Here is a 24,537-nt window from a genome sequence, read left to right on the forward strand (position 1 = left end):
CAGAAAAATGAGTCAGGCTTTGTTCGTAATGATACAAAAATGTAATTCATCTAAGCATCCAGAAACAGGAGGATGGGTAAATAAACAGTGGGATATTTAGACACAGGAATGATATATGCCAGTTAAAATGAAAAACCCGTGCTGTATATTATCATAGTTAAATCTCGAATTCCTAATAAGGAAGGAAAAACATTGTAGGGGAATACAATATGCCACCCTTTGTCTAAGTTTAAGGTATGTAAGCCAACATTGTATACTTTATGGATACTTGTATCTGTTGCAATAGCATAAAATACACGTTGGAAATATTTAAATCCAAAGTAATGGTTAACTAGGGGAAAGGGAGGCAAATTTATAAAAGAAACCTCAACTCTAGCCTTACTGAAACTTTGATATGCCATGTTGGGTTGATGTACCTGGGAGGCTTGCCCTATTATGAAGGAAAAGGAGGAGGATCTGGGGTTGGCGGGACTGGCAGAGGAAGAGGGAGGGGAAACTGTGTTTGGGATGTAATGTATGGGAGAAGAAAAAACATGAAAGTAAGCTAACTTGTGAGCTCTGCTATCTCCAGTGCCTTTTAGTATTCATGTAGAATGTCATAATTTACTTCAAAAGACATAGCATGGACTCCTGTTACTGTAATAATGTGTTGATGAAGAAGAAAAGGTGGCTCGCTGGATAAAAGCACTAGCCACACCTTGCACCCTGAGTTCAATCCCTGGAACCCACTTGGGAGAGAGAGTAAGAGCAAAATATTAAGATGGTCAAGAAACACTGAGCACTGGGAAACAACAAGTCCCCTGTAGACTGCAGTACATAGGTGCACTGCTCACTACTGCGCCTCAGACATTAGCACAATGCCTGGAGCATGCGTGCGCACACGCACGCGCGCGCGCGCACACACACACACACACACATTTAATTTCCAGTACATTTACAGTTCCACAAGGAAAGGGTTTTTGTTTTTGTTTCTTTCTTTCTTTCGATGTTGTTGTTGTTGCTGCTGTTTTCCCAGACAGGGTTTCTCTGTGTAGCCCTGAGTAACCTAGAACTTGCTCTGTAGAGCAGGCTACTCTGAAACTCAGAGATCTGCCTGCCTATGCCTTCAGAAGCTGATATTAAAGGCGTGCACCACTGCCACCTGGCAGTTTGTCTATTTTATCCACTGCTCTATCACCAGGGTTTTCAGAATAATGCCTATTAAAGGAGTTCCGCCAAAAAAAATTTAAAAATAAAAAAATAGATAAAAACCAAAACCAACCAACAAACAAGAAAACCTCAATTAGCAGTAGTGTAGTTCTATATTCCACCAGCAGATGGCACTTGGTCCCTAGATCTGACCTGCGCCCAGTGGCCAGAATAGACCTGGATTGAAGTTAAGGAATAATTTTGTCACTCGGGCCCCTTCCCAAGAGATGAATGGGATGTCAGAAGAACTCAACATCTATCTACCAAGGCTGCAGGAGACAAAACTGAGGTGCCGACTCCAGCACAGGTGTGCACCTGTGTATACAGCAGGTGCCCACAATTTACACTCCTGGTCATAGCTGCCAGCTTTGCCCTGGGGACAGTCTGCTTTGCTTCCCTTTATGACTTCTAACAGCAGCACTTTCCAACACACACATGCACGCACGCACGCACGCACGCACGCACGCACGCACGCACGCACGCACGGGCGCTCATGCGCACAAAAGCCTGCAGCATAACCACCCCCTCCCCATAACAGCCAAACTTCATCTCAGCCTCAGCCCCTGGCTCCCCTATACCAAGGCTTCATTCTTGCCCCTGGGCAAACACTTACAGTGAAAAGCCCTAGTTCTGAGTCAGTGTTAAGCCTGCACGACAGCCTCATCTCCAGGTGCCACTTTGGCCATCTCCTTCCTCATCTATGCTCAAGGGTCCCGGGTCACACTGTCTCTTCCCTGAGCCTCTCCACTACGTTGTACTGCTCCATTGCACTTAACAGAACATGTCCCCTGCTTTTAGAAACACGTCCACCAGCATTCATGCCTCCAACTTGACTTTTAAGAAACTGACTTGCCCTCCAGCAGGATTTGTATTCTGTGGGTCTCTGCTCCCTCTCCCATGTTCAGCACAAGTAGTCACGGAGCTGCCTACACAAGTCAGGATAGAGGGGAGAGCGGAAACAGGGCAGGTGAACTCTCCTCGAATGGCCCTCTGCAGGAGGCACTTGGCAACAGGCAGCTCTATTCCCTGAAGACTTTAGGTTAGGCCTCGGAAGGTTAACAGGGAGTCCATTTAGACTCAGAGAGGGCCAGCTACGTGCAGGCACTGATCTGCTGGGAACACGGAGGCAAACAAAACCCTGCTTAAGTAGAACTTGTATAAGTCTGAGCACATACGCAGAAATAGAAATATGTGAGGGGGATAAATGCTGAAAGAAAAGCATAAAGCAGGGTGAGGGCGGAGAAAGGATGAGGCACGGTGAATTCTGCTAAAATACAGGAGAAGACCGCTGCAGGCAAGAGAAGAGCATTGCGCAGAGCAGGAGGCGGAAGATCCTCTGTAGTGGAACTCGGTGTACATGCATCGGGACTGTTACCTGGGACTACAGTGGACAGGTAAACCAGGCTCCGGCCGAGGGCTGCCAAAGCCCCTCCTAGACTAACCAATGGCGCCCTGCCCAGTCCGGTATTGCCAGGCTTCTGTGCTCTCACTCCAGAGACACCTGGATACTGGGGAGAGGTCCCTAACCTAGCAGTCATTAAATTCTGGGCAGAACGTTGTTGGGGCGGGAAGGGGGCCTCCTGTGGTAATAGAGTCTGGGGCTCGCAGTGAGTGGTGCAAAATAGTAAGGAAGAGTTGGAGTGAGGCGTGGCCTTTCAAAATTCGCAAACAACGCTGACATATAGTCTTACTGGCACACACAGACCCAGTCCCTCGCACAGCGCAGCCTTCCCCTCCACAGAGCTCCTAAACCCATGCCTAAGCCCTCTGCGTGTCCCAGCAGACCTGAGCCCGGACCATACACTTGTCTTGGCGCGCCTGCTTTGCTGTCAGCCCCTTCCTGGAGATGCTTCTGTCTTCGCGCCCTAGTGTCCCCACTCCCCCGCCCAGATCCTCCACCTACTGGCGCCCCGAGCCAGTTTAACCTTCGCTGGGCCTCAAGAGCCCCAGAGCGCCCACCCAGCAACTGAGAGAGCTCCTTAGCCCAGCACAGAACGCGTTAGAAACGCACAAGAGCGTAACGTCGGGGTTCCCGGTGAACTGGTGTCCAAGGGAAAGGATAGTAGATTTATTCTCCCCAAAAATAACTTTTTGAAAGCTGGTCCCGAGCCCCGGCTTCGGAACCTCGGGATGGTTTCTCTACATTACTGAGGACAAAGGAACAGGACTCTCCTCTGTCCCGCTCCACTAAAGGCATGACCGTCCAGTATCCCCGCATCCCCCGCCCCAATTCTCTCTCCAGTGCTCACCCGGTGAGCCGCCCTCGCCGCGCAGCCGCGGGTCGCTGAGGGGTCGCCAGGCGCACGACAGAATGTGCGGTCCGGGCTGCTGGCGGCTGCTGGCCTCGGGGATTGCTTCTCCGAGTCTGGACAGGTGACTGGACTCGACGCAGCTGCTGGGCTCCGGACGGCCTCCTGGCCTCGGCCTCTGCGAGCCTCCCAGGGATCCCCTGGCCCGGCTGATTCCACTCGGAGGGCGACAAGCCGGGGACCGGCGCGTCAGGCTCTCGGAACAGACTGTACACCTTGGCTGCAGCCGCTGCGGGGTGGTTGCCCACCGGGCGCCACAACCGATTGGCATCCCGGCTAGCTGGTTCGTATCTCCCCACGGAATCCCTTTGGGCATGACTTGTCCCCATCAAGAGAGCCAGGACAAGAGGCAGGAAGCCCCTCCAGCGCGCCCTTTGGATGCGTCCGGAGCAGCGGACGGTGGTCTGCGCCCTCATGGCGCCAGAGTGGCTGCAGAGCTGTGGGCACCGGAGACCTCGCAGGGAGGTGCTCTCCATCGTTCGCTCCACAGTCCCTGGCGGCGTGCCCCTTCCCGTCTAGGGGACCTCTGAAACAGTCGTCTGGGGGTCCGGGGCTTCCCAGGCAAGGACTGTATGGCGTGAGCTGCCCGGGCTGCGCACCGAGCCCGAGTCTGCCGCACCTTCGCGTCCGCACTGCCGCCGTCTGAAGGGGAACCGGAGGGTTTTATTTTTGGAAACCGCCCCCTGCTTTTTCGTCTCTTTTATCCACGCCATGCCCCCCCTCCTTGGAGGGACAGCTCGGCCCCCTTATTACGGGAGACAAGAATTCCAGCAACACCCTCTTTGGCACCGAGAAGCGAGCGGGCGGCGAGGGGATTAACCCGTGAGGAGCTGCGGGCGACGCAGAGCAGACCCGGAGACCGGAAAGACAGATGGCGTCTGCCTGGACAAGCGCACCTGAGCCGCCTTTCTCCTGTCCTGAGCAAGCTCAAATTGTCCACCTGTCCTGGATGCATTTTCTGCTCCTGACCTCACGGACTAAGATGAACAAGGCTGCTGCTCAGGCCTGAAGGAAGCTGGGAAAGGTACCCAGACCAAAGTAATGGGGACCGAGCCTGAGGCATGCGCGCCTGGTCTCGACGCTTCCTCCTCTGACCACTGGGGGTGCTAGGCGAGAATGCAGGTGTCCCTGGGGCAGCACCCAGGAGCCGATTGCCTATGGGGAAGGTCAACTTGGGGCGCGCGCCCCCTAGTGGAGCTGGCTTCATCCTTGGCAACCGTGTCTTGTAGTGACACTCTGCCAGAGGGCTAAACTCCTAGATCTTAATCTGTTTCCTGTGGCGTCTAGCCTTGGCCTGGTCCTATGGTGATGGTGGCTGCCCTCTGGAAGAGGTGTTCTCTTTCCACAGAGGCAGACATGGAGCCTCTTGAATAAGGTGACTGAAGGAGAGCATTGCTAAAGACGGAATTAAAACCCAGGCCAGTGGCCTCTGGCCCGCAGTCTACTCTAGCTAGACTTCCTATCTATCACAGCCCCTCATTCCTTGGAGGACTTGCCCCACGAAGACTGCATGAGTCTTTGATTGATCCCTGTTGGGCTGGGTTCTCACATCTTCTTGTACCGACGGAGACAGGAATAACGGTTGTCTCACACCTGAATTTTCTGTCAAATCTACCTTCTTCCTTTTGTCCCTTGCCCCAAAGCCTAGGCATATATGGCTTTCCTGGAAGAGTTTTCACAATTTACTGCTTCCTAAGGAGACAGGATGAAAGAACCGGTAAAAGACACCCATTCCAACTTCCGGTACCAGCCTCCCCGCTCCCAGGAACCTAAGTAATACCTACTAGGAGAAGAAAGCCTCAATACTTGACATTGGCCTGCGGAATCCTCCCCACCCAGCTGGTTCTCTGTCCGATCTGAGCTTACTCTCACTCGGTAGTCATTACACAGGACCCTCACTGGCCGTCGTCTCTGGTAGGCAAACGTTTGCTCCACTTCGATGCCTCATCTCTCTGCCTGGAGTATTCTCCTCCAAGAGATCTTCAGGGCCGCCTCTTCATGTCACCTCACAGAGCAAACATCAGCCCCGAGAGTGGCCATGTGTGCTGTTCAGCTTCCCATTCCTGTGAGGAAATACCCAAGAGTACCCACTTACAAAGAGGAATCATTTCTTGGGGCTTCTTCGTTGTTGTTTTGGTTCAGTTTGGTCTTGGTTGTTGTTTGGTTTGGTTTGGGTTTTGGTTTTGATCTTTCAAGGCAGAGTTTCTCAGTGTAGCCCTAGATGTTCCCTCTGTAAACCAAGCTGGCCTTCAACTCAGAGATTCGCCTGCCCCCTGAATGCTGCGATTAAAGGTGTATCCGCCACCTCTCAGATCTTCCCTACTCTTTTAAAAACATATTTTTAAAATTACTTTCAGTTATGTGTGGGCGTGTGGGCGTGTACATATGGGTACGTGCACATGAATGCAGGGACCTCCGGAAGCCAGTGGTACAGGATCCCCTGGAGCAGGACTTACAGGTGGTCGTGAGTCCTGAGGTGGCTGGGAACTGAATTAGGGTCCTCTGGAAGAGCAGCTCTTCCCCACCGAGCCTCTCTCTCTAGCGCCATTGTTTCTACTTACTACATACCAGGCATTTCTACCAGATACAAGAACAACAGCCTTTCTAACAAAGATCAACTTTAGACCTAAAGAGCCTGCTCCCGTTCAGGTTGAAAGCTCATTCAATTAGATCAAAATCATATCCTGTTTAATCCTCTTCCTCTCCCCACTGTATCCACACCCAAGAGCTGTAGGCCTATCCTGGGAAAATGGGATGGGATCTGTTCTTCAGACTCTCCTTTCACCCTGTGGCTCTCCAGGTTCATGGTTCCACAGGAAGTGTCAGAGAAGGAGTAACACAGTCTTATTTAGCTGATGTCCAAGCATTGGTCAGCTCTATCATAGGCATGTGTGGGCTCTTTGGGGTGTGTGTGTGTGTGTGTGTGTGTGTGTGTGTGTGTGTGTGTGTGATAACAAATTCGTCTTTGACCAACTTTTTGACAATCCTGCTTCTCTTGCCCTAAGAGACATGCCAGTCACGCAGTGGTAAGGTGGCAGCATCTTACTTCTCTACCATGTACACTGTTCTAGCAAAGCTGCTAAGTTCCTAAAGATGCGTGTTGGGATCTGCCAAGAACTTTCTTACTGTACCTTGGTACCTAGGGGGATCTGTAATAGCCAGCGATTGCCCAAGCACCAGATGAATGACAGCAGTCATAGCATCTCCTCTTCTGGCAGAGGATGGCCTGCACTAGAAGTGTCCTCAGGTTCAGGGAAACCTCAGCCCTGCCTACTAAGGTGACCAGTGTGTTCTCTCCCTGACTAACTCTATCCTTCTCACCAGTGGGCAGGAACCAAGGTAGTTTGTAAAAACCTGTGCTACTTAACTGTGTCCTATACCTCTCTTCAGAATGCTCTGATGTCCTAGCCTGTGGCTCTTGAGCAGTCATCGTGTGTGTGAGTGTGTGTGTGTGTGTGTGAGTGTGTATGTGTGTGTGTGTGTGTGTGTGTGTGTGTGCGTGTGTGTGTGTGTGTGTACGCGCGCATGTTCATGTGGGAGTACACATATTTGTGGTAGCCTGAGGTCACCCTTGAGTGTCATTCCTCAATGGCTGTCCATCATGTTCTTTGAAACAAGATCTCTCTCTCTCTCTCTCTCTCTCTCTCTCTCTCTCTCTCTCTCTCTCTCTCTCTCTCTCTCTCTCTCATTGGCCTGGGGTTTCCTGATTCCACTAGGCTAGCTAAGAAGCCCCCAGAGATTTATCTGCCTTTGTCTTCCCAGTGCTGAGATTAACAGGCATTTGCTTTCATGACTGGTTTTTCTTTTCTTTTTTCTTTCTTTTCCTTTGTTTTTCTGTTCTTTATTTCAACAAGTGTTCTGGGGACCAAACCTCATGATTGCAGGCAAGCACTTTACTAACTGAGCCATCTCCCCGGACCAGCTTCATGCTAAAACCACACAAAGAGTCCTGCTCAACGATCTATAAAATTACTCATCGGCCTAACTTCCCTAGCTACTGTATCGCTGTCTGAGCTGACACATGGTTCACTGTCTTCCCCAGAACATGCAACAGGGCTAGAATCTGGTGGGCAGTCAAGAGACACCTGGATGGTGGCTCTGGGATGAGTGACAGAGTGCCGCACCAACCGGGAGGACTGGCATCACTAAGCCCATTTGAAGAGAGAAAAACTCGAGCTCTGGGTGGCCACTCCTGGTCAGAACTCCCATGCTTACTGTCCTTGGGCATGAATGCCACCTCTGTCCCCCATATGCTCCATTCCCTCCCTTCACCATGAAGCAAGCCCCAGCCCGTGCTGATTCTTCCTGGCTGGAATGGGTACCCATCTCGTCAGTCCAGACCTCCCCATTCTACCTGCCCAGTGCCTTCAGGGGCCCTCCTCCCCATCCCCCAATGCTCACCTCACATCCCCAAGAGCTTCTCAAGGCCAGAAACCTTGGCGTCATCTTGTCCCTGAGCTATTTTTTCCTCCTGTGTGTCCAAGTCATTATTACTGCTCTGTCTCCCCGGCCTGCATTTCTGGAAGTCTGCCGCCCATTCAGCCTCTCACTGTTTGCCTCAGCCAAAAGCCTCAGCAGACACACTTCCCTCACCACCCGGCACCCCTCCCACTCCTCAGTGAGTACAAGTGGTCCTTGGAAATCCCCACCCTGTTCTCCTGGGCCCACGGCCCCCATAATCTACTCCAAAGCTTGGCATCTGTTACCTTTCTGAGCACCGTCCTCCTGGCCCACCACATGCCTATTTCCCCCTCAGCTCCCTCCCCCAACACTTACACAACTGTTGGGACCTCATGGCACAGCTTCTCAAAGTCCCTTCTCCCATTAACACTTGAGCTCTGATAGATTTTTACTTCATTTTTCTGTTTGAAGGTACCAAAATTTATGGCACAGCTCGGGCACTGTGTTAATCGTGCTGGGCAAATGACTTGTGTAACAGACCTACAGGGCAGTGTTTCTCAACCTGTGGGTCGAACCCCCCTCCCCAAAAACCATTGGAAAGTATAGATGTATACATTATGATTTGTAACAGTAGCAAAATTACACCTACAAAGTAGCAATGAAGATAATTTTATAGTGTGTATGGGGAGAGGAGGGGGCACCACAACATAAAGAACTGTATTAAAGGGTCACAGCATTAGGGAAGTTGAGAACCACTGCTCTACACAGTCATGATTTCCACAAACACAAAGAAGAACACCGAGTCTGGGAACAGCTACTGGCTTGCCCAGGACCACACAACACGCAACAATAAATAACAGAAACAAGATTCAAACCTGGCTCACCTAAGCCCAAGCTTTCAAGACGCACCATCCTGCCTCAGCCCAGAGCTCCCGTCACAACTAAGGGGGAACCCTCCCAACTGCCCCCACTGTTGTGACCACTAACGGATCTCCAGTGCCTGGTCTCAAATGCCTCCCTCGTGCCTGCCAGCTCACGATAATACCCTGAAGAGTTGGGATGATCAGAACATTCTGCTTCCCTGAACCCTGTCTGCCCAGTTGGTCAAGGGGTTAACCGTTTCCAGCATGTCCCCTGACTCACCGTGTGTCATTTCCCTGTCACCGTTGAGACAGGAGAATGCTGTTCAGCCCACTCACACATCTGTGGAATCTGGGGAGGGAAAGCCTCTCTAGTAAGCCCTGAAGAGCTCGTTCTAAGGGGTCAATATATTGGTGGGGACCCGTGTCCACCAAGGGGATGGCAGTCTGCTAGACACACTGGGCAACCTAATTGCTTTCCCATGTCTTGCTGGCATGGGGCTGGCAGCCGGAGAGCTACCAGAACCTGAACTAATTTGGTAAATAAGGACCAAAAACAAGGACCGCATTTCTGCTTCCTTTGCTGAGACCCAGACTCCCCACAGGATTCCAAAGATTTTTCTTCCTTGGAAGCCACTGGACCTCCAGCTCTGAATTCCTCTCCCCAGGAGAGCTTGTTCCCCTGCTCAGAACAAATAACATATTTCCTGGTTAATTGGAAGTCAGGATGGCTTGAAGAAGGGTGATTGGACCCCCAGTCTTTCAGAAGGATCAGCTCGGTGTCCTCCTCAGACACTGGGCAACTGGAATTCCTGTGTGGTTTTAAAGATGGAGCTGTGCAGGGTGACCCAGTGTCTCTTCTTTCTGATGACTTCTCTGCCCATAGAGGTAGGTTACCGGGACCACTCTGATTCAAACGTCACTGCTTGGCATCCCCCAAACTCAAAAACACTGGGTCTGATCTGCTGGTGCCGCCCGTCCCTCCCAGGGAGCATAGCATGCTGGCTTAGTGATATCAGCCATAGCGGGAATGCCCATGCAGAGATCAAGCAATCTGGCCTAATGCTGCAGAATGTTCTGGAAGGGCTGCCTTCTGTAAATGCAGCTCAGTTCAGAGCTTCCCTTGGTTGCTATTTTCTCATTCGAAAATGCAGATAATGGTGCCCTTTCGGCTATTTCCTCCCTTAGGGAAAATTATACTCTGTCATGGGAGGGGACTGATCACTGCTGTTCCATGTGGTGCTTAGAAAGTGCCAGGCTCTGTGCTAAGTGCCTCACACTCATTTCCCTACTGAATTTTAACAAGAATCCTGTGAAGGGAGGTAAAACGACATATCTGTAGTCACAGCTATAAGCGGCTACATAGACTCTCTCCTGGTTTATGTAGCCAGACATTCAAGCTTCCAAGGTCAGGGAGAACACCTCCAGCCATGATTCTCTGGCTATGGAAGGACTCAGCATTTATGGTAAGAATACTGATGGCCTTGGAACTGTTGTTAGTCCCTAGCAAGACCCCTGTCAGCCCTATTGATCAGCTACTGGTCTGCTTTGTGTCCAAGCCGACCAAAGCCAACATGGTGAGTTTCAGAGACCCTGATGCCACTCACCAAGGAAAAGGAAGGAGGACAGGTCCAGCCTCCTGTGAGAGGCTTGCCATCACTGGCAGGCTCGAGGCTCATCTCGACCTCAGCTTTTCTCTTTGGGGAAAGAAAAGGACATGCTGGAAACGGTTAACCCTTTGTCCAACTGGGCAGAAATACAAAGGAATTCCTGTGTAGCCACAAGGCAGGCACTCTCCAGGTCACAAACCCACAGGAGTAAAGTATCTTGCTTAAGGTTGCCTAGGAGAGGAGACTGCCCCAAAGTCTGTAAATTCTCCACTATAGCACAATGTGCTTGCTCCAGGGTATCCTGCAAGGATGTGAAAAGGGCCACCCTTCAAAATAATTGACTCCACTCTGTCCCCTTCCTTCCCTGGCTCTGGCATAAGGGTGAACCGATCTAAAGTCTCTGTGTATGTAATACTGAGCTGAGATGTCATTTCCAACTTACTTTCACATATTCCATCAATTCCTAACTAAAGCAGAGACTTCTAGAACTCCTGGGATGTGGAGAACATCAATGTCCTCTTCCTCTTCCTTCTCCTCTTCCTGTTTGTTTGTTGTTTTGTTGTTGAGACAGGGTCTCACTGTGTACCCCTGACTGGTCTGTAACTCACCATATGGATCAGGCTGTCCTCGAACTTACAGAGCTCTATCAGCCTCTGCCTCTCGAGTCCTGGGATCGAGCTTGTGCACCATCACACCCCACTGAAGTATTATTTCTTGGGCAGAGGCTCCAAGCCTGAATCACATGGACATCTGGAAGCCCCCTTTTCATCCATCTTCTAAGACCACAGGGATGTATGTGTTCTCCTGGAGTGAGGTTGGATGGGTGATTCTAAATCTCCAGGAAGAGAATTCTAAGGTCTGGGGAAGGGGACAGAGCTATGCAGGCTTCTGGGGTGGCTGTTCAGGACATCGAAAACAAGACAGAGAGGGAGCTGCTGTCCTTGGCTGTCATCGAGGTTCCTTAGGCTGTTCATATCTCAGTCTCCTGCTGGGACAGTGACACCCTCACACCATGAGGGATGAGGGTCATAGGAACAGAAGAAAGGGGCAGCTCTGGGCTCTTTCCCTGCCGAGGCCGACTCACCACACATTCTTTTCTTCTGGCACAGAGAGGATGCTGTCTGCTCCTGTCAGGTGAGACATAGGTTAAGAGTGGTAGCATTCATGCAGTCTGCTCTGTCTCTAGGGCCTCGAGCCCTTAGGGATAGACCTGGGCCTTGAAAGTCCCCAGGAAAGATCATCACAGACACCAGGCTAAGGGGGGAGGGGAGAGGTGCGGCCAGAGTCCACTGGCCCAGCCAGTCACCGTGACTCATTCCCTGTTTCTGTCCACTCTGGTCTGAACGCCTTGGCCAAGGGGCCTTGAGGAGGTTGTAACATAGGCTGGCCCCTTGCCCATCTGGGCTCAGCAGACAAAAATTAAAGATCTCACCCCTCAGGAACTCACACAGACAGCGGAGGCATGCTCAGTGCGCTGCCTCAGAGACCAGACTTCAGGCCAGATAATGCTGGCTGCCAAGGAGGAGGGAAAAAGTCTTTGGCTCCTCCCCCTTCCCTGCACCCCACAAGTCCAGCCCTGGAGCCCCAAGGGCTGCTCACCCCCTTCTCATCTCCTCTGTGGTCTGGGTCTGAAGGTAGCAATGCAAACCAGTGTTTCCTCAGGCTCTCCCTCCCCAACCCTTCCCACCTCTGCCTGAGACAATAGGCCACCTCTTCCAAGAGAGACAGACTTGTAACTAGCTCTCTCTCCATACATTTCTGGACTCGCAGTTCTGATTATGTCACTTGCATTGCTCAACAACCTTCAGTGGCTCCCCAGTACTTCATCAATCAAGCCCAAGCCTTTTACTGGGGCTGGCACACAAGCTTGTCTCACACCAGAGCCTACTCGATTTATGCTGAAACCCAGCACATCCACTTACTCAGAATCTGTGCCTCACTTCTCACTGCCCTGTGCCCTTACCCCAAAACCTCAGCACACGTCACTTCCGTCACCTGGAATGCTCTTCTCAATCCCCACTCAAAGACCACCTCCTCCAAAAACTTTCCAGATTACTCCTTCCACCTAGAAAGCTCGCTGACTCCTGCAAACCTGTCTGTCTTCAGTGGTCTTCACTATGTCGTATCTATCCAGTCCGCAGCCATTGACCCTGGAGTAGTGGAAGAACATGGAGTACAACCGCTGACCAGATTCACAGCCTGAGCTAAGTGATGCTTCGAGCCAGCCATTCCTCACCAATAAACGAGGGGCTAAGGGGATGTTTTATTCTATACACCGCTCCTAGAAACATCAACTATATATTGCCAGTGATACAACCAACCCAGACCACAGGGGACTGGACCAGGTGTGAGACACCATCCTGAAAGCAGACGCTTCATGGACTGTTGACCTAAGACGTCTAGGGTAGGACACAAATAGACGTCATGGAGTGGACCACACGTTCCCCAAGAATCTGATTTAGGGGTCAATACTTAGGAAGCTCAAACCTGGAATTCCAATGTAGCAGGCAGGTGTCTGTTCTTGCCTCTACACACACTCTAGTGATGTGAGGGTCATTTAACCAGAGAAGTATAGAGAATGGCTAATTAGTAGCACAGTGGAGGATGGAGCTCGGGTCTCCAGGCTTGGGTTTGGTCTAGATTGGTTGGCTCTAGCTGTAAGCGCAGATGATACATAGCTCTGAGCAGATGCTCTGAAGACTAAAAGCCACCGCACTCTCATGCCAGCCATGGTGGCTTTGGAGCAAAGGCTTTTCCATTCCAGATGGTTCGGACCAAAGGCAGATGGTTACAGGAAGCAAAGACCCTGGTTCTAACCCTGCATCTGCCACTAATGGGACTCCCCGACCTGCCCATCCCCCTCCCTGGGACTCAGATTTTTATATATATACAAATTCAAATCCCTGTCAACACTGAACCTTTGATTTGAGGAGCAGACAGACAAGGGGTAAGGAGCCAAGAACTGTAAGGTCCAGAGAACGTGCCTGCAGGAGAGAACTTCCTTAGGGGACCAGGCAGCCAATGCCGTTAATTTACAGTTCAGGAAACTGAGGCCCAAAGAGGGAAGAGAGGCTTGTCTAAGGTCCCACAACTGATTTTTGGCAGCACCCAGCCCTTGAATCAGGGTCTCCTGCCTCCCAAAGCCTTTCAGCTCTTTCTCTTTCAACTCCTGTGGAAAGCTGGGAGCGATTTGACCGTCTGGGCATGGGAGGCCAGCAGTCGCTGAGCATGTCCGGGTGGGGCCTCAGGGCCTGGGAATATCTCTGATGGGGAGTCCATGTGCCAAAGCTGCTGGAGGAGAGAAGGGGTAAAGGGCCAGGGGGGACACCCCAGAGATAAGCTGTCAGCATCCCTCTCTTCTAGTTGGCAAGAGGCAGGGAAGGACACATAGTGATGGAGGAGAAAAAAGCCCCACTTCTGGTTCTCCTTGGAGAACTCCCCCACTGACATTGTCTAGTCTGCCTTGATGCTGAAAGCTTCTGCCCACTGCCTCATCTCATAAAGTGTAGTTGTCCACTCAGGCACACCGAGATGTCCCTACACTCCTGCTGTCTGAAGCTCCGCCCATTTGACTAGGCTCACAATGCTCTCCCTCTCATTCCACAGAGGTTTTGGGAACCTAATATTTCCAGGTACCATGCTAGGCACTAGGGATAGATAGTTAGGGCGTCTCCACTACCTTTGCAGTGGTCGGTGTTACTGTTTGGATTTTCTCCATAGGTTCGTGTGCTATATACCTGGTCCCCAGTGGGCAGTGCTACTTGGAAACTTTAGGAGGTGATGTTTAGCTACACGTAGGTTCCTAGAAGCATGCTGTTGAAAATTTTACCTGTTACCTATGCTTCTTCTCACTTGACCCCTTCCTCTCTCTCTCTCTGCCTCCGGTCCACCATAAGGGTCCACCATGATGAGATGAACCTCTTTTGTCATATGTTCCAGACACCATGACGATCTGCTAAAGTGCCTGGGGCCAAGTGGCCCTGACAGAACCATCTAAAACTGTGAACCAAAATACAATTCCCTCCTTTAAGTTGTTCTCTTGGGTGTTATGTTCACCATGACATAAACGTAAGTAATGCATGAGGGCACCATCCAAAAAACTCATAGTCTTCCAGGTTTCCTGGAAACTGCTAACCATGCATTGTTGCAGTTTATGAGAAAGGGTCTCCGGCGAGCTCGGGTCAATGAGTAGAGGGCAATCTCCTTTCAGAAAAAGGAACCCGTTCCACATCCCAGTGGCCAGTGATCCCTGGAGTGTACAGACTGTCAGTCTGGGGTCTCATTGTCTCTTGATGTCTCTAGTCAATGGTAAAGAATCAACACTGGGGAGAAGAGGCAGGGTCTCCTTGTCCCTACCAAGTGACCCAGAGTCATCCAAAGAAACATCAATGGTCCAAAGCCCTGCTTCAAGCCAGACTGCCCCCTGGAGGCACTCCTCCCTTTTACAGAAATGGGGCCCACCTGAGCTTTAGGGTAGCCTGGCTGCTGGCTCCTGCAATGGCGACCCCATCAACCAGACTCTGTCCCTTTCCTCCTCAACGTGCTTGCACCTTTCTGAACCCAGTCAGAACGCCTCATTTTGGCACTCAGCTCCTCCGGCCTCAGTTCTCTGTGCCTCACTCTGGCTCAGCTACAGATTCCTCCACAATCTCACCCCCTCACACTGCTGACAACTTTGGCAACGTGGACATCCTGCAGCTTCCCCCACAGCATCGCTCCACAGATAAGCGAGTGTGCTTGACAGCCAAGCTAGTGCCCCAAGCGGTTGTTCCTTGAGTACCCCTTCATCAGGCACACCAAAGAGTAAGGCTGTGAGTAATCCCTGCTGCCTGGTGCTTGCAGGGTAGAAGAGAGGCGACAGCTGCTTAGTACCTGAGTCCAAGGATAGAGCGCCCGCCTGTGACCGAAAGATGAGGTGACTAGCCAGGGAGGACTCTTGAGAAGTGTCTGAGCTGGACTGGGAAGTCTTGGCCAGGAGAAGATGGAAGCGAGGGTAAGGAGGAAGCATTCAATGACCACCAGAGGCAGGCTTGTGAAAATCAACACCACACCTTAACCCTGTTTTCTTTATTTTAATTTCGCTAGGCTTGCTGGTAGCAAGCCGCAGGGTCCCCATGTCTTCTCTCCCACACTGGGATTACCATCGTGTACCACTACACCTGGCTTTTTTTTTTCTTTCTTTTTTTTTTCCGGAGCTGGGGACTGAACCCAGGGCCTTGCGCTTGCTAGGCAAGCGCTCTACCGCTGAGCTAAATCCCCAACCCCTACACCTGGCTTTTTAACATGGGTGCCAGGGACCAAACTCGGGTCCTTATGCTATGAAATAAGCATTTTACCCACTGAGCCATCTTCCCAAATAGTCTGAAGAAATGAGGCCCTTGGCTAGATGACGCCTAGCTGTCAGACACCCATCCCCCTCAGTAATGGATGGATGGAGGTCACAGGGGTCTGTGCTCACTAGAGAGATGGAGCGGGGACCAGCATAAGACTTCTCACAGTTGGGAATCGGGGAAAGCATTTTTTTTTCCTCAAATTTTCACATGTCATAGAATTGAAGGAATAAATGACAAAATTGGATGCTGGAAAAGCTGAAGTAGATAAATTGAGAGTCAATACAGATAAGTAAAAATGTCTTGCATCTTGGTCCAAGTAAGCAAGTGAGGAATGACAGATGCTTGTGGTGAGAGCCAGTCATATTAAATGACCTGAAATTGGTGGATGGGGGAGGGTGGCAGGGTGGCAGTTACAGAGACTATTGAAAAGGAAAGTCTAGCTTGCCAGTGGTTTAAAAAATGAACTAGCTGCTGGGCACGGTGGCACATACCTTTAATCCCAGCACTCTGAGGCAGAAGCAGGAGGATCTCTGTGAGTTCAAGGCCAACCTGTCTATATAGTGAGACCTTGTCTCTTAAAAACTAAAAAGTAACACTGACACCTGCTAAAGGATCTGGTGCCTTCTTTTATTGCCTCCAGGTCTAAGAACGCAGAGTGACTGTGTTCTCCAAACTGGATGCAATGGAGGTTTAACACTATTATACCACATTTGGAGTATGGCATGTTACAAGCCTGAAGTGAGTCTAAGGGGAGGTGGCCAAATGGAAGTCAATGCGACCCAGAGGAAGGACTGAGAGGCCAGAGGAGAAAAGCTTTCATGAGTAGATTCTGACTATACCCAGGAATCTGTGGGGCTGTTGGACAAGAGAGTGAGTCCTTGTCCTGTGTTTACATTAATCAGCACAAGCTGACAACCTCCAAAGCCAGGCATGGTGGCACATGCACTCAGGAGGCAGGAGAAGGTGGATCTTTGTGAGTTCAAGGCCAGCCAGAGCTATAGTGATACCCTGTCTAAAAACAGACAGACAGACAGACAGACAAACAGACAAACAAACAAACAAAAACCTAATATACAACAAGAAACAAACCAGGGCGTGTGGTTAGTGACAGGTCCCTTGTTTAGCCTGCTTGAGGCCAGGGCTCAAGCCCCAGCAATTAACACAAGTTTGTCCCAGCTCATGTCCACCCAAGCTTCAGGGACCTGAATCCTACCACTTACAGAGTTTCAATATTTTACCGAGATTCTTCCTCTGTGTGTGGAAAAGTGGAGCCTCCGCAGAAAGAAAGAGTTCAGGAGTCAGGGAACCAGCAGCCTTCCCCACCAGTCAGTCGCCCCTTCATGCTCCCAGTGGACAGGCTGTTCCATGTTACCTTCTCTGCTGTTTCTTCAAAGGAGTCCCGGGACCCAAGGAGTCCCAGAGTGGCAACCTCACTGCCACCTGGGCCAGCTACCCTTCCTGTGCTGTGACCAAATATTTAGACCCCAGCAACTTAAAGGAGAATGGCTTTCTTCCGGCTCATAGTTTGAAGGTAGAAGAGTCAAGGTGGCAGGAGTTTGCAGCAGCTGGTCACTTTGCATGTGAAGTCAGGAAGCAAGGAACTTGCTTGCGCTTGTCATTCTATGTGGTCCGGGAACCAAGCCCAGGAGTAATACTGATTTCCTTGAAGACAGGTCATCCCACCTCAAATAACATGCTTAAGATAATCCCTCAGAGGAGTTCCCCTAACCAAAACTAATCTAAGTAATCCCTAAGAGGTGCGCCTGCAGGCTTGCCTCCTGGGTGACTCCAGACCCTGTCAAACTGACAGTGAACACTAACCATTGTATCCACAGGCGTCCCAGCAGCCAGCTGGAAGCCGTGTTTTCAACGTTTAACCGCAACTCGAAGCAGGGCACGTATCTTACAACAGGGACACGTAAGAACTGAAACCGGGCGTCCTTGCTCCCTGGGAGGCATGTTCATGCTATTAGCTCTCCTCTGTTTTGCATTTTGATGCCGGTCGTGATTCACCTCGGTGATTTCACAGCCCTCCGATGGATTGCAACGTGCGGCTCAGCCCTGGAGTTCCGGACAGGAGTCAGGAAGTTTGGGACAAGCTCAAAGGCATGGTGTGAAGCCGCAGCCAGGACCGGCGAGGTGTAGAACCCAAGAAGAAAAGCCGGAAAGCCCATCGAGCTGGGGGGAAAGGGAGCAGTAGGGCACTGTTTCCACGTTTACCAAGGCATCTTCTCTGTGTGGTTTTCTTTGTGTTCACTGAGGGCAGCGCTAAGGTTTATTGGCTGAAACTGACTGGGAAAGATTTCAGCTCGTGGAGAACTGGCAGCTGTGTGAGAGGAGTGAGGGCAGTGAGAGATGTTCGTGGTGAAAAGATTCGTGACATTTCCCCTTATTCCTGGTGAGCTGAAGGCAGATGTATGAAAATACAAACAGGGTTGGGGATTTAGCTCAGTGGTAGAGCGCTTGCCTAGCAAGCGCAAGGCCGAGTTCGGTCCCCAGCTCTGAAAAAAAAAGAAAGAAAGAAAGAAAGAAAGAAAGAAAGAAAGAAAGAAAGAAAGAAAGAAAGAAAGAAAGAAAGAAAGAAAGAAAGAAAGAAAGAAAGAAAGAAAGAAAGAAAATACAAACAAACAACAGACCTGGTTGAACTCTTGCTAATCTAGGATGATTAGATTTTCCCAAAAGACAAAGGAAAGGGATGCTGGGTTATGGAGAAACGATCCAGATGATTTCTAGGGGGTTCATGAGCATTTCGGCTCGCCCTGTCCAAAGTCTGCCTGTGGACCTTCACTCTGGCTCATGTTAGCTAAAAATGCTCAAACAGAAAGACTTCCTGGCCTCCAGACCCCAGACAGAAAGCCAGGGTATTCCTCTTGAGGAGAGAGAGATTTCGAGAGAGTGATGCCGAGAGGGTTATGTCTGTGCGCCAAGCTGGGTGGAGCACAGTAAGTGACCAATCCTCGTAGAGCAGACTCATGAGCTCAGTGTTGGGAAGGAGGCAGGTCTAGCCCATGTCACACCAGCAGTGCTGTGCTGGAAACAGGTGGAAATTGCCCATCATGTAAAGGTCAGCAAAGGAAAGGTCTTTCCCGTGCTAGCTGGACAGGAGAAACAGTGGAGTGGCAACGGGCTCAGCCTCTCCCCATATCCTGCATCTAAGCAGAAACTGGAACTTAGATGAACAGGAGACTGATATAGACCACCCTGAAAGTAGGCATTAAAATGGTGTCAACGGAGCCTGTTGCAACCAGAAGGATCCAAGAGTTGCAGAGGCTCTGGGCAATTTTAGGGAGAGGAGAAGCCCCCAGGGAGACTGTCACTGCAGCCATGGGCAGGTCATGAAGAGAGATGTTGAATAGAGGCAAAGGCGGGGCTTAATGACAGGCAGATTGGTCCTCCCTGCCCACCAGGATAGCACAAATGGCCACAAGTTTTGCAGACTGTAAACACCAGGAGGGACAGGACTTTCCTGAATCTACAGGGTTCTGACTAGAACTGATGGAAAAGGGCCCAGGGTAGGAAGCTGGGGCCTGGCATCTTCTGTGGTAACTGCCCCAGACCATGGGGGAAATTTTGGGAGTTGCCTGGACAATTTAGAAAACCTCACAGAGCCAAAAGCTAGATGCCACCCCAGATAAAGATCTGGAGCCAGCTTATGTTTCTGTAGGAGCAGGTCACCTACGGGGTCCCTTTGGAACTCAAAGTTCAAAGCCTCAGACTGGCATTTCTGTTTGGGCTCTATACATGATGCTATAAAGACACAGGAGAGCTGGCTTTACCTCCCAGGACCGGGGTGCATCTAGGGCAGTTTAATAAATATTTATAAAGCATTTCCATTAACCTCTCGTGTGTAGAACGACCCTCACAGTGACTTCCATATAGACTTTCACCACCACCCTCTTTTCTTGTATGGAAAATTCCTACCAGAAGCAAAGCCAGATCCAATCTGACCTTCTATGCAGCACTAGGCTGGTGAAACATTCGATGTCAGCTGCAGGTTAGCACCTAAGCCGTGACAGGGACACAAAAGACCTAGGCTAGAACTGCCTCTTAACCTGGGGCCTCCATTCACCCAGCTTTAACATGAGGAGACTTAGCCCTCTGGCAGTCGTAGATCTCATTGATTGCAGCCCTTGGCTTAGCTGTGGTTGCTATGAGAACAGCCCATACAGGTAATATAGTACTCAGCAGGCTAGAGTGTTACTCTTAGTCTGTGACGACCTTGGGCTGTGTCTGCCCAATATCCCTTGTTTTATTCTCACACAACCATCCCTTTTGTTTTATAAGACTTACTTCCCTTCTGTTTTCTAGGCCTTTTGATGAATGGCCACGGGGCACATAACCCAAGCTGGCCCAATTAGATTGTCTCCCAGGACCTGACCCTGATGCAGATAAACATTTTAATACAATCATCCAATTTGTAGCTCCCCTAGAAAGACATGGCCTGAAGAGTCCTTGGGGCTGAGTACAGTTGCAGCTAAATCCCTGGCTTTCTTGAATCTTACATCTGCAGTTCATGAACTGCAGGCTTTTCCTCCCCACTTTATGGCCCAAGGGTGGCTTAGCTCTCCCATAACATTGAGTAGAAGTGGGAAGCATGGTAGGGAGGATCCATTTGTTCAACAAGACTAGGGGTAACTTCACATTAGGGTATGCGCTCAGCACTCACGAGGCCCTGAGTTCAAACTTCCAACACCAAGAGAGGGAAAAGGCTGAACAAGAATTACCAAGTATATCAGTTTCCCCAGACTTGGCTCGGGACCTTATAAGCCGTAGGCGCTCCACTGCATGGAATTGGATTCCTTATTTATTTATTTATTTATTTATTTATTTTTAATTTAAATGAGTACACTGTAGCTGTCTTCAGACACACCAGAAGAGGGCATCGGATCCCATTTCAGATGGTTGTGAGCCACCATGTGGTTGATGGGAATTGAACTCAGGACCTCTGGAGGAGCAGTCAGGGCTCTTAACCGCTGAGCCTTCTCCCCAGCTCCTGAATTCCCTTTTTAAAAGTGTATTTTTATTTTATATATGGGTGTTTTGGCTGTGTATATGTTAGTATACTGTACTTTTTCTTTTCTTTCTTTTTCTTTTTTTCTTCTTTTTTCTTCTCCTTTTCTTTCTTTCTTTTTTTTCTTTTTTGAGACAGGATTTCTCTGTGTAGCCCTACTACTCTCTAGACAAGGCTGGCCTTGAACTCAGAGATCCACTTGCCTCGGCCTCTTAAGAGCTGGGATTAGAGGCATGCGCCACCACCACTGGATGGAACCAGTACTCCTAAACCACTGAGCCATCTCCTCTGCCCTCTGAGTCAGCATTTTGAAGCCAGTGACTCCACCAAGAACAAAGCTTAATGAGTATCAGGGGATACGGCTTGAAGGAAAGGCATAAACAGCTCTGCAGACGCTGCTCTGGGACCAAGCAAGTCCCATTGTGCACAGTGACTGAGGCATCCAGGGAGATGTGGCCCGGGCTTGTTTCAGGGTACCTGAAATATCTCTCACCTCTTCGCTGTTACTCTCCCTAGAAGAGAAAAGCCGCTTTTGTTTGCTCTGCAGTGGAAGGCATGAATGGGACTGGTTTCCTCAGGGGTAGCAAAGGGGGCAGGCAGCCGGAGGTTTGGGGGTATAGAGAGTCACAGTGATTGACGGGTAAACTGTAAGAAAGAGAAAAGCAGGCAGTGGAAGCTGGGATGCAAGGGACTCTGGGGCGTGGTGGCTTCAGCCGCCAAATTATAGAAGCTGGCTCTAGCCATTAAGTGGGGGGAGGGGACAGGAACCGCTGAAAGACGCAGAGTACTGAAGGAGGTGCTCAATGAGGCCTCGGAAAGCCAGAGAGCAGGGCGACTCCGGGGCTCTGACTGCAGGCACTCATAAGCCATCTGGCCTTTGGACCGTTCTAAGCCTTCATTGTTGGTAGTGACTTCCACAAAGACTCCAAGTTCTCAGGAGATTCTGATGAGTCCAGGGTCCACCCTTTGGGAGTAGAGGGATAGGGGCATCCCATGGCCTGCAACACCACTAGGAATGTATGGAATTGTTGGGGGGCGGAGTTCCCCAAAGGAAAATCGGTTTTCTCCTCCCCAAAGAAGAAGGAGCGCTGGGGCATATGCATACAACAGATGTTCACAACACATGCGATGTCAATTGAGAGAGGAGGGAGATGAGAGGGGTGGGGTATGAGAATTTCCAGGACTCTCCAGAATCTGCCACGGGGGCCAAGACTCTTGCTCCAGCCCTGGATTGCCTTGCTCTCTCGCCCTCTAAAAAAGCAAGCTCAGAAGAAGAGCGCTGTTTTTTGCTCTTGACAGCTTGATAGAATTGTCCCCTTAGCTTCCAGCCACAGTCTACTTCTGCTAGAATAATTACCACCCACCTGTTCTCTGGGCAAGCATTCACAGCCAGTGGCTGCACATCTGGTCTGTAAAAGACATGCCTGGAACAGGCCGGGGACAACGCAGGGTCAGCCACGGATTTGAAAGCAAGGAAACAGCTGGCCTGAGAGAGCCACTTGGTCACTTGGCCGGGACAGTTGCCCACCCATTGCCTGCAAGGTAGCTCAGTGGATGTGGGATAGGTGTGCCCCATGATCAGAAAAATCCCTGAGACTCAGAGGAAGTCTGAAGCGGGTAGCCCTGCCCTGCTTCCTCCGCACACCCATTTCTCTAGGTGTATGAGGGGAACTGGGTGGTCTTTGGGGGGGATGTTTTGATTTTTTTTTCTTAACATTGCTGTCTACATCACTCTCTTCTAAGCATGCCTTTAATCTAAGGACGTGGAAAGGCAGAGTCAGGAGGATCTCTGTGAGTTTGAGGCCAGCCTGGTCTACATAGCAAGCTCCAGGACAGCCGGGACTAGATAGAGAGACTCTGTCTCAAAAAAACAAAACAACATCACAACATCAATAGCAGAGAGAGAGAGAGAGAGAGAGAGAGAGAGAGAGAGAGAGAGAGAGAGAGAGAGAGAGAAGAGAGAAAGAACAGGAATGATATTAATGACGGCTGGAGGCACCAGCAATCCATCGATGATAGAAGCAACTGTGCTTTGAAATATGAATGAAGAACGGACCTGTGAGCTTCTCAGTCATTTATTCCAGGTCTTTCAACTCTAGCAGCCAAAAAACTTTGTTCAGTGTTCCAGCATTCAACCAGCATTTATTAAGTGCCTATCGTGGGCCATATATGTTGGAAGATACAGCAGCATGTAATCCTGACCCTGTCTCTGTCCTTGTGAGCGTACTTCCAGTCCAGTAGGGGAGACAGATGGGAAGTACTCAGGTAACTAGTTCAGCTCTCGAGGGAAGTAGAATCAGGAAAGAGATCCAGAGAAGACTTGGGGTTAGAAACGGCAAAGAGCGACATCTGAGCCGAGATCTCAAGGATACCAAGAGGGGGGTGAATGAGCCAGGCAGGAGGGATTAGGAGAAATATCCCTAGTAGGAAGGCACTGTGTTAAGTAGCTGCCCTGGGCAAGACAAAAAGACAGTGTGGGTGACACTGGCAAGACCCAGAGCCCAGACCACCAGGGCCTTATAGTCTGATCAAGGAAGTGGACAGAAAACTTGGGAACCCCTGTGGCTGAAAAGGGGCTCGCCATGACCTCCCCATCTCTCACCGCTGCTCAGTCATTGAGTGAATAATCTTGGCAGAACCACAGGCTTAGAAAACTATAGCTTTAAAACCGCTATACCAAAGCTAGATGTTGTGTGAGGTACATGCTTAGGATGCTAAGGCAGGAGGATGACAAGCTTGAGACCAAGACTCTGTCTCAAGAAAGACAAACAGCAAAAATGAAAATAAAAACAAAAAAATAAAAACCTTATCCCAGCCTGCTTGCCATTAAACTTTTTCACATATTTTTATTTTATATTTATGGGTGTTTTGTCTGCATGTATGTCTGCATGCACCACATATGTGCCTAGTGCCCAGGGAGGTCAGAAGTGGATATGGAATCTCCTGAAACTAGAGTTACAGATGGTTGTGAGCTGCCATGTGGGTGCTGGGGATTGAACCTGGGTCCTCAGCAAGAAAAGCAAGCGCCCTTAACAGCTGAGCCATTACTTTAGTCTACCTTTTAGACGACTTTTACACAAGATTTTTGCACCGCACCAGTGGTCAACCCCAGTGCAGCTCTGTTAACTCTGGGCAGTTCACCACCCCATTCAGGGACAATATGATGTGGGGACAAATTCCCAGGACACTGCACGTCTTAGCAGTTCATGAATGACAGGAACAGTCTCAACAGTCACCCAACGCTGTGGCACAAGCGATGGAACCCAGGATGAGGTACTATCTCCCGAAATCCTACACTGAGAGAATCACTGACTTCCCCCATCCCCGCCTGTCCCCGCACTCACCCCAAGGCATAGACGGCTGCCTGCCAGGGCAGCAGAGCCTACTGGAGCTCCAGCCTTAACATTCCCCTTCACTCAGGGGTCAAGGTCAAGTGCAGGGTATTTTCCCAAGCTTTAAAGAGTAGCGGCGCCTCCTGATAACTCTGGTTACTACTTGGCTACCAAGGCAGCCAGGCTGGAGAACAGAGTCATCAGCTGGACCTCAAAGCCAGAGTGCAAGGGAAAGGGGCCTGGGGAACAGGGCCTGGGATAGATCAACAGCTTCAACCCCAGGAAGTAGAAATCTAGGAAGACAGGAGTCTGAGCTGAGGCTCTGTCAGCTTCCAGAAGAGGCTGGAATCTTTTCGCCCGAGCCAAGACGGTTCTCATCTAACTAGCCAAGGTTCTGGCCTCTCTGGAGACCCCTAATTGACCTGTCTGCAGCTGGAGCTGGAGCCAAAGTGGCTACCAGTCTAGAGACTGAAGACGGGTGGTATAGGCACTC

The 24,537-nt window shown here is 50.3% G+C and overlaps 1 protein-coding gene across 3 annotated transcripts in view; it reads right to left on the reverse strand.

Moving 5' to 3' along the window:
• Positions 1 to 4,025, reverse strand: part of Ltbp2 (latent transforming growth factor beta binding protein 2) — a 92,385-nt gene extending 88,360 nt beyond the window's left edge. For 2 of the 3 annotated variants that reach the window (XM_032908142.1, XM_032908139.1), the window contains exon 1: positions 3,438 to 3,928. In XM_032908142.1, coding sequence (XP_032764033.1) covers positions 3,438 to 3,913 — 476 coding nt within the window. In that variant the 5' untranslated portion in view covers positions 3,914 to 3,928. Of the gene's footprint in view, positions 1 to 3,437 lie in introns of all 3 variants that reach the window. The other variant, XM_032908140.1, reaches the window with a different exon arrangement.
• Between the last annotated feature and the right edge of the window lie 20,512 nt (positions 4,026 to 24,537).

This window comes from Rattus rattus, chromosome 7 (genome assembly GCF_011064425.1).
Source record: "Rattus rattus isolate New Zealand chromosome 7, Rrattus_CSIRO_v1, whole genome shotgun sequence".
Classification (NCBI taxonomy): Eukaryota; Metazoa; Chordata; class Mammalia; order Rodentia; family Muridae; genus Rattus; species Rattus rattus.